Source organism: Octopus sinensis, linkage group LG28 (genome assembly GCF_006345805.1).
Source record: "Octopus sinensis linkage group LG28, ASM634580v1, whole genome shotgun sequence".
NCBI lineage: Eukaryota > Metazoa > Mollusca > Cephalopoda > Octopoda > Octopodidae > Octopus > Octopus sinensis.
Genome location: NC_043024.1, coordinates 8,061,250 through 8,073,363, shown reverse-complemented (window position 1 = coordinate 8,073,363; position 12,114 = coordinate 8,061,250). Strand labels below are relative to the sequence as shown.

Genomic DNA, 12,114 nt, shown 5'->3' with positions numbered 1-12,114 from the left:
TCATCATCATCATCGTTTAGCGTCCGCTTTCCATGCTAGCATGGGTTGGATGGTTCAACTGGGGTCTGGGAAGCCAGAAGTCTGCACCAGGCCCAGTCTGATCTGGCTATGTTTCTATGGCTGGATGCCCTTCCTAACGCCAACCGCTCCGTGAGTGTAGTGGGTGCTTTTTCACTACACTCACAGAGTGGTTGGCGTTAGAATTAGAATAATCCTGAAGTTTTGGAGGGAGGGTACAAGTCAACTGCATCACCCCAGAATTTCACTGGTACTTAATTTACCGACCCCTAAAAGGATGAAAGCAAAGTCAACCTTGGGGGAATTTGAACCCCAAACACAGTGGAAGATGAAATACTGCTAAGCATTTCGGCCAGCGTGCTAACAATTCTGCCAGCTCGCCACCTTAATAATAATCCTTTCTAATTTTTGGGACAAGGCCTGAAATTCTGGGGGCAAGGGGCCTAGTCGGTTACATCCATGGCACTCATTTTATTGACCCTGAAAAGGCAAAAATCAACCATGGAAGAATTTGAACACAAAACATAAGGGCTGATGAAATGCCACTTGCCACCTTAATAAAAATAATAATCTTTTCTACTCTAGGCACAAGGCCCAAAGTTTTTGGGGAAGGGGGCCAGTCGATTAGATCAACCTCAGGACTTCACTGGTACTTAATGTATTGACCCCAAAAGCATGACAGGCAAAGTCGACCTCAGCGGAATTTGAACTCAGAACGTAAAGACAGACAACAAAATGCCGCTAAGCATTTCGCCCGGACTGCTAACGATTCTGCCAGCTCACTACCTTAACAATAATAACGATGATGATAATAATAATGATGATGATGATGATGATGTGACTAGAAAGATGGAGAAGATGGTGGGGGTAGGAGGTTGGAATACTGGAACGTAGAAAGCCAAAAAAAAAAACTTTTTTTTTTGCTGTAACAACTTGAATAGAAAACTATCTGGTTTATTATTATCATTATTATTATTATTACTTATTATTGTTATGATATCTCATGATGGTCTTTCTTTAAATTCTTGTTATAGAATTGGAAGATTCGGAGAGCTGTCTCTAAAAGGAGGGGTGGCCGTAAAGCCAAATGGCTTGAGAAGGGAAGTAATGGTGGATGGAGCAGGGTGTTGAGATGTGATGCAAATGTGGTGGTGTGATGTGATGCGATGCGATTGTGTGATGCAATGTGTGACAAGATGCAATGCACGATGTACGATGTGAAGCAAACATGTAAAAAACCGGCACGACGTTATGATGTTATGCCATGCTATGGTGATGGTGATGCTGGGGGTTGGGGGTGGGGGACCAAAAAAAAAAATCATAAGAAAATAAAAATAAATAAATAAAAAATAAATTTCACTTAAAAGGGGGAAGAAGAAGAAGAAAAAGATGAGGTGATGGAGGATGAGGGAGAGAGAGAGAGAAAAGGAGGAATAGGGGACGAAGAGAAGATGACGGAAATTTTGAAAAAAAAAAAAAATTTTTTTTTAAAAAAAGGATAAAAGAGACTGAGAGAAGAAATGAGGAAAGATGTTTTTAGTTTTACATATAGACTGGTTGTGTGTTTATACAAGCTTCTTGTATTTCTTTCACCAAATGTATTCGGTTCAGCATCTTGGTCATTATGTCACTGGATAAGGATTGGGTTGAGTACCACACGGGGCTGTCGGGTACGCAGGATCGCTCCGGGATCAAGTAGAAGACATCATTGCGGTTTTTAATACTCTCGGGGCTACAAAGAAAAAAAAAAAAAAGACGCACACGCACAGATAAAAGAAAAAGGGGTTAATAATGTTTGGTTTTTTATATATTTTTTGGTTTTGGAAGATTCTTGATGTGAAATCGTGCATTGAAATAAATTTTGTTGGGAGGGTCATTACGCCAATAACAACACATGCACAGGTTCAATTCCATTTCTTTTTTGATCAATAATGAAATAAGTAGAATCAAACCTATCATTATGCTAATAATGACTCCCTCAAGACAACAAAAAAATGATAAAGTTATTTTCCTAAATTATTTATTTTCAAAATTAATTGAAACTAAGACTATATTTTAACCAAAATATAGTAACAAAAAGTTAAAGTGAATCTTAAAAGCTTCCCTAAAAAATTTCATGTTAATTTATGTTACAATATCTACTTAACGTGGAGGTGCGTGGCTTAGTGGTTAGGGTGTCAGCATCATGATCGTAAGATTGTGGTTTCGATTCTTGGACCGAGCAGCGTGTTGTGTTCTTCAGCAAAACACCTCATTTCACGTTGCTCCAGTCTACTCAGCAGGCAAAAATGAGTAACGCTGCGATGGACTGGCGTCCCATCCAGCTGGGGAACACATACGCCATAGAAACTGGGAAACCGGGCCCGTGAGCCTGGCTAGGCTTTAAAAAGGGCGCATTTATGCATTATTTATATCAACTTAACAATGACAAAGGTATTTTACTAATTTCTTAATTATTTTCAAAATTAACTGAAACGAAGGCAGGAATATGGTAATGAAAGAGTTAAAGTGAATCTTAGTTAAAATTTTCCATCAAAATTTCATATAAATTTAATCTTTCAAACACCAGGTTCATAATACCTCAGCAGTTTTCAAACTTGTTTGATACACAAGCAGCATATTTCAACACAAATATGGTTTAAAAAAAAAGAGATTGAATGCTTTATCACACTGAACCATCTTTTATGATATCTGGTCATGGGACAGAATCAGCAAAGCACTGGCTTAAACCTTTCAATAATCAACCTGCCTGAGTTTCATCTTGGCTCTATGATACAATCTTCCAGTTTTAAAGTGACTCTTGGTAAAAACTTCCCAGCAAAATTTAGCACCGATTTATGTTCCAAACACCAGCTTAATAACGACAAGGCTATTTTACTAAGTGAAGGCGCCATAGCTCAGTAGTTAGAGCGTCAAGCTTACGATCGTGACGTTGTGAGTTCGAATCATGGACCTGGCTGTGTGTTGTGTTCTTGAGCAAGACACTTTATTTCACGTTGCTCCAGTTCACTCAGCTGTAGAAATGAGTTGTGACATCACTGGTGCCAAGCTGTATCGGCCCCTTTGCCTTTCCCTTGGATAACACTGGAGAGGGGAGGTCAGTATGCATGGGCGACTGCTGGTCTTGCTCAGTGGTTAGAGTGTTAAGCTTACGATCGTGAGGTTGTGAGCTCGAATCCCAGACCGGGCTGCGTGTTGTGTTCTTGAGCAAGGCACTTTATTTCACGTTGCTCCAGTTCACTCAGCTGTAGAAATGAGTTGCGACGTCACTGGTGCCAAGCTGTATTGACCTTTGTCTTTCCCTTGGATAACACTGGTGGCGTGGAGAGGGGAGGCCGGTATGCATGGGTGGCTGCTGGTCTTCCATAAACAACCTTGCCCGGAATTGTGCCTCAGAGGGTAACTTTCTAGGTGCAATCCCATGGTCAGTCGTAACCGAAGGGGGTCTCAGCATTTTACTAAATTCTTTGTTATTTTAAAAAGTAACTGAAACAAAACCAATATATTTCAACATAGCTGGTGCCACGTAAAAAGCATCCGGTACACATTGTAACATGGTCGGTGTTAGGAAGGGGATCCAGCTGTTGAAACCAAGCCAGAACAAAAACTGGGAGCCTGGGCAGCTCCGGTCAAAAAGTCCAACCCAGGCCAGCATGGAGAACAGACATTAAATGACAATGATGAGAAATACGATAACAAAAGGATTAATTTCTTGCCCTGACATAAATTCTACCAAGAACATCAATGGAATTTGTAGCTGTGATACCAGTGCCGGTGGCACGTAAGAGAACCATCCGAACGTGGCCGTAGCCAGCACTGCCCTGACTGGCCTCTGTGCTGGTGGCACGTAAAAGGCACCATCCGATCGTGGCCGTTGCCAGCTTCGTTCGGTCTCCATGCCGGTGGCACGTAAAAAGCACCATCCGATCGTGGCCGTTTGCTAGCCTCATCTGGCACCTGTGCCGGTGGCACGTAAAAAGCACCTACTACAGTCACAGAGTGGTTGGTGTTAGGAAGGGCATCCAGCTGTAGAAACACTGCCAGATCAGACTGGGCCTGGTGCAGCCTTCTGGTTTCCCAGGCCCCAGTTGAACCGTCCAACCCATGCTAGCATGGAAAGCGGACGCTAAATGACGATGATGATGATGAACACTGACCACTGTGTCCATTTAAGCTAGCAATTTACCTCCAACACAGGACCAAGCAATTACCAAATCTCCACTGTTTTCAGAAACCAAAATTTACAAAAACAGAGACCACGAGACGCCAACACTTACCATTTCGACAAATAGAATTCATAAAGTTTCACAGGACATCTTAACGGGTTGTCGTGGTTCTCACACTGCTCGTATGCAGGCATTTCCTCACGTCGTTTCTTTTGGTTAACAATCTCAGAATCTGCAGAAAGTAGACAGAAATTTTGTGGAATGCAAATGTGACAAAAACAGATCATCTACAGCTCAGGTGAGCCAAGGTAAATCGTATGGACAACTACAACCTGTCTACCATTATCATAGATTTTAAGTCTGTTTTAGTTTACAACTCACAGATTAATATTAAGCAGCCGTTTTTGTAATTTCCACAGATTTCAGCCTTTTTTGCCATAAAAGAATAGAAGAAAGAGACATAGCCATTAGTGGTATTAGACATTGTTAAATGAAGATATTATATACACACATATATATATTATATATACTGGGGTTGGAAAGTAAGTCTTCTGGTTGCATTTCAAGATGGGGAAAAAACAGATGCATCTTCGGTCTTAATGTATCTCACCTTTTGATACCAAACTACCTAAGGCCATCCTTGGTTCTATGATACAAGCAAAGTGATCTGAATTAAAAACATTCCATCAAAGTTTCATGTTAATTTATGATCCAAACACCAGCTAAATAATCTTCTTCCTGCCTTTAACCCTCCAATGCAGAGTATAGGCCACTTATAGATAAATTTCATGTCGCATAAGTTTTTGCTTCTGTACTTATACTCTGCCATGAATGTCCCCCTTTCTCTTGTTCCTTTTGTGTTGATCTACGCCACAAGTTCTTAGGCCTACCTTTCTTTCTATATCCATCCGGTTTCCACTGTAAAGCACTTTTTGCTACATTTGGTGTGTCTTTTCTAATTGTGCTACCAATCCACTTCCACTTTTTCTTAAATATTTGCTCCCTAATCGAAACTTGATTTGTTCTTTGCCATAGCTCCATGTGTTCAGGCCATCTAATTTTAAGTATACTACACAAGCATACTTTTATGCTTTTGTTGTTGTTCACAAGCTAAATAATGACCAAGTTATTTTACTAAAATCCTTAATAATTTTCAAAATTAATTGAAACAAAAGCAGTAGTAACAAAGGGTAAAGGGTTATCTAACCCTTTAGTGTTCACATTATTCTGCCAAAATTAATGCCTGTTTTGAACTAATCATGCATTATCTTGTAGCTATGAGATTTTGATGAGGTAGCTGTTAATCTTTCAAACGATATTGTAGGGTTGGTGTGAGAGACCAGATCTGGCCAGTTTGAACATAAAACAGGCAGAATACTTTTGGCCGGATATGGCCAGTTTAAATGCTAAAGGGTTAAGATAATATTTCCCCTCATCATAATTACACATATTTGGCAAACTGTTGATCTCTTCAGTATGAAATACTTCAGGTTTCAAAAGCGAAAAAAAAAAACCTCAGTCATTTTAATCTTCTTCATAATTAATAAACTGTTTCCCCTTTAAATAATGTTGTAATAATCTGAAAAGTTAATAATCAGATGGAGCAAGGTGAAGAGAGTAAGGAAGACGAGGCAAAACTTGCATAATTATTGCTATGATCTTTTCTTGAGTGATTTAGACAATATGTGGTCCAGCATTATCATATCAGAGAAACACCTCGTTACACAATCAATAATGAGTATTTTTCTGCAAATTTTTGTGCATCGCATCCAGTTGACTACACTTCTCCACATTAACCATTTCATTTTGATTTAGCATTTCATGATAGATTGCACCCTACATATCCCACCAAACAGCATAACTTTTTTCAGGTATAATCCTGGTTTGGAGATGGACTTTCCTATTTCTTTACTACCCACAAGGGGCTAAACACAGAGAGGACAAACAAGGACAGACAAATGACTCCCAGTGCCTAACTGGTACTTATTTAATCAACCCCAAAAGGATGAAAGGCAAAGTCAACCTCGGCGGAATTTGAACTCACAACGTAGCGGCAGACGAAATACCGCTAAGCATTTCGCCCAGCATGCTAATGTTTCTGCCAGCGCGCCGCTAGATGGACTTTCCTTTTCCATTAGCATCTAATGATAGTCATTTTCATTGAATATAATTATAGAAAACCTACTCTTCCTCACTTGTAATGATTCTACCCAGGAAAGATTTGGGTAGCAAGTCTACCCTTCAATGCCAAGCAGAAGACAACTTTTTGACTAAGCTGAGAAGCACCCAGACAATGTGGGGACTCACCGACCAATTTTAGACACCTTTCCTAGTTCAAGAAGGGGTTTTATGATTTAAAGTGTGAAGCTCCAGAGCGTCGGCTGCGGGGTCACTCCGAAAAGCTCTATCTACGACGATTTCATCTCAATCGAAGGAGTGGGGGTTTCTCCATCCGGGTTGCAGATCCGTGGAATAAGCTGCCAGGCGAGATGCTGACGACCGCTCGGTTCAAAGTCTCCCTTGACCAGAAATGGCCTGAACTCTTTGCATGAACACCTTCCCCGTACATAACTCCCTGTCCCCCTACATGGCCTCACAACATCATAAGCGGAAAGTGTAACCTCTCGAAAGAGCTGTTCTTCACTCCTGCTCCAGAGCGTCGGCTGCGGGGCCACTCCGAAAAGCTCTATCTACGACCATTTCATCTCAATCGAAGGAGAGGGGCTTTCTCTGTCCGGGTTGCGGATCCGTGAAATAAGCTGCCGGACGAGATAGTGAAGATGCCGATGACCGCTCGGTTCAAAGTCTCTCTTGACCAGAAATGGCCTGAACTCTTTGTATGACCACCCTCCCTGTACATAACTCCCTGTCCCCCTACATGGCCTCACAACATCATAAGCGGAAAGTGTAACCTCTCGAAAGAGCTGTTCTTCACTCCTGCTCCAGAGCGTCGGCTGCGGGGCCACTCCGAAAAGCTCTATCTACGACCATTTCATCTCAATCGAAGGAGAGGGGCTTTCTCTGTCCGGGTTGCGGATCCGTGAAATAAGCTGCCGGACGAGATAGTGAAGATGCCGACGACCGCTCGGTTCAAAGTCTCTCTTGACCAGAAATGGCCTGAACTCTTTGCATGAACACCCTCCCTGTACATAACTCCATGTCCCCCTACATGGCCTTGCTTTTTGCTTTTTGAGCCAATAAAAATTAAATTGAATTGAATTGAACTATTGTGCTGTCAAGCAGTTTGCTTTGAATTCTCCATAAAAACAATAGTTGGCTGTCTAGATTGAGGGGAATCTACAAGAGAATGAGTTTTCAAGAAAAAGGGGCCAGGCATCTCTGGCATGTCCAGACACTTAGAGCTTCATTTCTATGGCCAGAACAAATATTTCTTGCCACTTGCATTCTTCAAGTGCCCCTTTTGAATTCATAAAGCATACAATGTCTGATATAGGTCATATCTAAATACATTTTAAATGGGTAAAATCAACGTGAATTTAATCGCTATGGTACAAAAGTTAGCTACAAACAAAGAAAAACCATTAAAATATAAGAATCAATGCTTAATTTATACTAATTACTGAAAATATAGCCCCAAAGTGATCAGGTCAAAAATGCAAAAGGACTTTCTTTCCAACCTAATATATATATATATATATATGTGTGTGTGTGTATATATATGTATATATATATATATATATATATATATAGTATGTGTATATACACATATGTGTTATTTAAAAAAGCAATTCCTAAAATTAAACTGAAACGGTCTTACTAGAATTCACAATCGGTAAGAATCATTAAGACCTAATGTAAGTGTGAACTCCAAAAGCTATCGAAGACATACTGCAATAGTATCTGAGGTAAACACTGCGGCCGGAACCTCCTTTACCAGGTATGGTTTTCTTCCAGTGCTTCATGATGTGGGTGAAGGAGAGCTTTATGTGGTCCTCAGGGGTTTTAAGCATGAAGTGTTTGGTGTTGAAGTAGATTAGTGTATTAAGCAGCACGTGTGGGGAGTGTGCACCTAGCTGTTTGCACTCCCATAGATACTCTTCTTCAATGCGACACACCAGCTGACCTGCAGAGAAAAGAATAAACCATGCGTTACCAAAACACACACACATATATATATATAGTTTACAGGTGCAATATAGGCAGGATTAACAAAAAAAAAAGTACTCCATACAGCAAGAGATAAACATCATTTAATACACACAACTACAAAAGTGTAACTCCTAGTTTCGTGCTTTCAGACACATTCAATTGGCAGATTTGTATAACATACCAAGCAATTGTTCAGGGTTAGTTATGAATTGAGCTGAAGGATTGTTTTCAATACATTTCCTAGTATCCGAGGAAATGAGCAGAGACCGAGACCTTTGGAAGTATGCTGTGTGTGGGAAGACCCGGCAGGACAAGTGAGACCATAACCCGTGGCCTCTACCTGGGACGTAGCCAGCCCTCTTATGCATACCTTTCCTTCTTGTGACACAAACCCTACTTGTGAAGACCAGTTGAGGCAAGTGAAAATCGAAATCGATCAACATCAATTGAAATTGTAGCTGTGATACCAGTGCCGGTGGTACGTAAGAGAACCATCCGAACGTGGCTGTTGCCAGCGCCGCCCCACCGTCCGATTGTGGCCGTTGCCAGCCTCATCTGGCCCCCGTGCCACCGTTTTACCAGCCCCGTATGGCACCTGTGCCGGTGGCACGTAAAAAGCAACCCACTACACTCATGGAGTGGTTGGCGTTAGGAAGGGCATCCAGCCGTAGAAACATTGCCAGATCAGACTGGAGCCTGGTGCAGCCTTCTGGCTTCCCAGACCCCCAGTTGAACCGTCCAACCCATGCTAGCATGGAAAGCGGACGCTAAATGATGATGATGATGACACACTGTTACAAAAGTGTAACCCCTAGTTTCATACTTTCAGACACATTAAATTGGCAGATTTGTATAACATACCATGTATTTCCAGGCAATTGTTCAGGCTTAGTTATGAACTGAGCTGAAGGACTGTTTTTAATATATTTCCTAGTATCTCTTATTTTAATTGTGCATATTAAATCATAACCCATGCTAGCATGGAAAGCGGACGTTAAGCGATGATGAGGATGATAATATATATATATATATATATATAATAAATCTCTGAGTGAGGTATAAACAATAGCAGCACGACATTGTGAAGTATATTTGCCACTTAAATGATTGGGGTGTTGTGTTCTTGAGCAAAACACTTCATTTCACATGGCTCCAGCCCACTAAGCTGTAAATGGGTAAGCCTGCAATGGAGTAGCTTTCCAATGAAGGGGAATGTCGACCTGTCTGCCGAGCCAACAGGGTGGCATCATTCGAAAGATAAAGTGCACTGTGACCAGCAATGTGTATCAACATCTGACAGCCTGATCAATCATATGGTGTCACACAAATACACACACTCGACAATGAATGTTACTTTATTCACATCTCCCTTGACATGGGACATTTTGCAAAGGAGGCTGATAAAATAAGTATCAGACTCATAGGCGCAGGAGTGGCTGTGTGGTAAGTAGCTTGCTAACCAACCACATGGTTCCAGGTTCAGTCCCACTGCGTGGCATCTTGGGCAAGTGTCTTCTGCTATAGCCCCGAAGCCTCGTGAGTGGATTTGGTAGACAGAAACTGAAAGAAGCCTTTCGTATATATGTATATATATATGTATATGTATGTGTGTGTTTGTGTGTTTGTGCTTGTACCCCTAGCATCGTTTGACAACCAATGCTGGTGTGTTTATGTCCCCGTCACTTAGCAGTTCGGCAAAAGAGACCGATATAATAAGTACTGGGCTTACAAAGAATAAGTCCCGGGGTCGATTTGCTCGACTAAAGGCAGTGCTCCAGCATGGCCGCAGTCAAATGACTGAAACAAGTAAAAGAGTAAAGAGAAAAAATAAGAACAAGGGTCAATTTGTTCAACTAAAACCCTTCAAAGCAGTGTTCGTGCATGGCTGCAGTCCAATGACTGTAAGAGATAAAAGCAATATACACAGTATTCAGCAGATAAATCAATAACACTAATCACTTACCAATCCCATTGATCTTAGGTTGATAACGTATCAAGATTTCATTGAGACATTCAGTGAACTTTTCATAATACATGTCTGTGAAAATATTGTCAATCCTTCCATTTTCAAATAGATATTGTTGAATGCCTGGTGGTGATAGAAGAAGACAAAAACGTAAGAATTATTGAATAAAGATAGCAAGAAGTAATGTTAGAGATCTGTTCTTTATTGTCATTATTTGAAGACTAACACTATGACCCGGTGTTGCCGGGTCATAGTGCTAAAAAATGTACTTTTGATATAATTTTATACGTTGACTAGCACTATGACCCGGCAACACCGGGTCATAGTGCTAGTGCATGCATATACAGCTGCGTGCATGCGAGTACTGTCCAAATCTCTGACCAATCACATACAGCTAGCTGGCATTCAATTGACGTATCAAGTTTCGGGCATTTTGATTGGGTTTTGGATAGAAAATTCACAAAAAAGTCACTTCTATTGATTTTTTAATGGCTTTGCGGGGTGACTGAGGAAATGTAAAGATGTGCACGACCACCCTTGGACAGTTTTGAATGACCATAGAAAGTGCGAGCCCTCTAACTGAAAAATTGTGGATTTGTATAAAGGACACACACACAGACATTTTGCCATTTATATATATAGAGATTAACAACCTCAAGCCATGTGACTAGGGCTAACACAACATCCCCAGTAAAACAGTGTCCGATAAGGTAACTTACCCAAACATAGATAAAGTATGCTGTCGGGAGAATACTCCTCCTTGTTCGGTTTCCGTACTTCCTTGACAAAAAGACAAAGTGAGTAGTTCAGCTCATCCGGTGTGCACTGCAGCAAATTGGTCTTAAACAGTTTTAAACGGCCCGTACCGGACTTCGATACTTTCTCGAGTTGGGCATTTTTCTGTAGAACCCACTGTCTCCATGCATAGACACCGTAAGTATACTTCAAGCTCATGTTAGAATCAGGCGACATGTGTTGGCTGTCTGCGTTCTCCTCGCCTTCCAACAAGAACGAGTCGTCGTCGCCAACACGCGATCGCTTGTTCCGCCGACCCCCACGTCCAGGAGTCACTGCCGGCCGTTTGTTACCCCGTCCAACCTGTTTTGACTTCATATCGAGGCGCCCTTTCAGCACAGAGGTAGTATTGGCTGCAAATACAAAAGATACAAAAAACAAAAACACTTCAGTAAAAGATTGCACAAGAAACAGAACAAGTCAATATGAATAACCTTTCTACTATATGTACAAAGCCTGAAATTTTGAGGGAGAGGACTACCCCAAAAGAATGAAAGGCAAAAACTGATCTTGGTGGTATTTGAACTCAGAACATAAAGATGGACAAAATGCTTAATGGCATTTTGCCCAGCATGCTTTAAGTATGAATATCAACATCAATTTATTTTCATTTTTTTTGGATTCAGCAAACACTTCAGAAAGCCAGACATTGGAAATGGCAGAAAAGGAATGATGAAATATGACTGGGAAGATGGCACCCGTTTGCCTATTTGGCAACTCAGACCTACACGACCCCACAATCTCAATGGCAGAAATGATCCCAAAATGGACATAAGATCTAATACTACTCAAATGATCCATAGTTGGGACCTCACACCAGAGAAGGAAGGTATATACATACACAAAACCATATATATATATATATATATATATATATATGTCGGGGACCCCCTTCAGTCACGATACTGACCATGGGATTGCACCTAGAAAGTTACCCTCCGAGACACAAGTCCGGGCAAGGTTGTTTATGGAAGACCAGAGTCGCCCATGCATACCAGACTCCCCTCTCCACACCACTGATGTTATTGAAGGGAAAGGCAAAAGGGGCCGATACAGCTT

At 41.2% G+C, this 12,114-nt stretch overlaps 1 protein-coding gene across 7 annotated transcripts in view; it reads right to left on the bottom strand.

The window, feature by feature from the left end:
• Positions 1-985: 985 nt before the first annotated feature.
• Positions 986-12,114, bottom strand: part of LOC115225773 (zinc finger MYM-type protein 4) — a 133,434-nt gene continuing 122,305 nt past the window's right edge. For 6 of the 7 annotated variants that reach the window (XM_036514639.1, XM_029796724.2, XM_029796726.2 and 3 more), the window contains 5 exons: positions 10,980-11,408; positions 10,258-10,383; positions 8,035-8,268; positions 4,296-4,416; positions 986-1,750 (listed from right to left, as the gene is read on the bottom strand). In XM_036514639.1, the coding sequence (XP_036370532.1) occupies positions 1,561-1,750; positions 4,296-4,416; positions 8,035-8,268; positions 10,258-10,383; positions 10,980-11,408 (1,100 nt within the window). In that variant the 3' untranslated portion in view covers positions 986-1,560. The remainder of the gene's footprint in view (positions 1,751-4,295; positions 4,417-8,034; positions 8,269-10,257; positions 10,384-10,979; positions 11,409-12,114) is intronic. The other variant, XM_036514640.1, reaches the window with a different exon arrangement.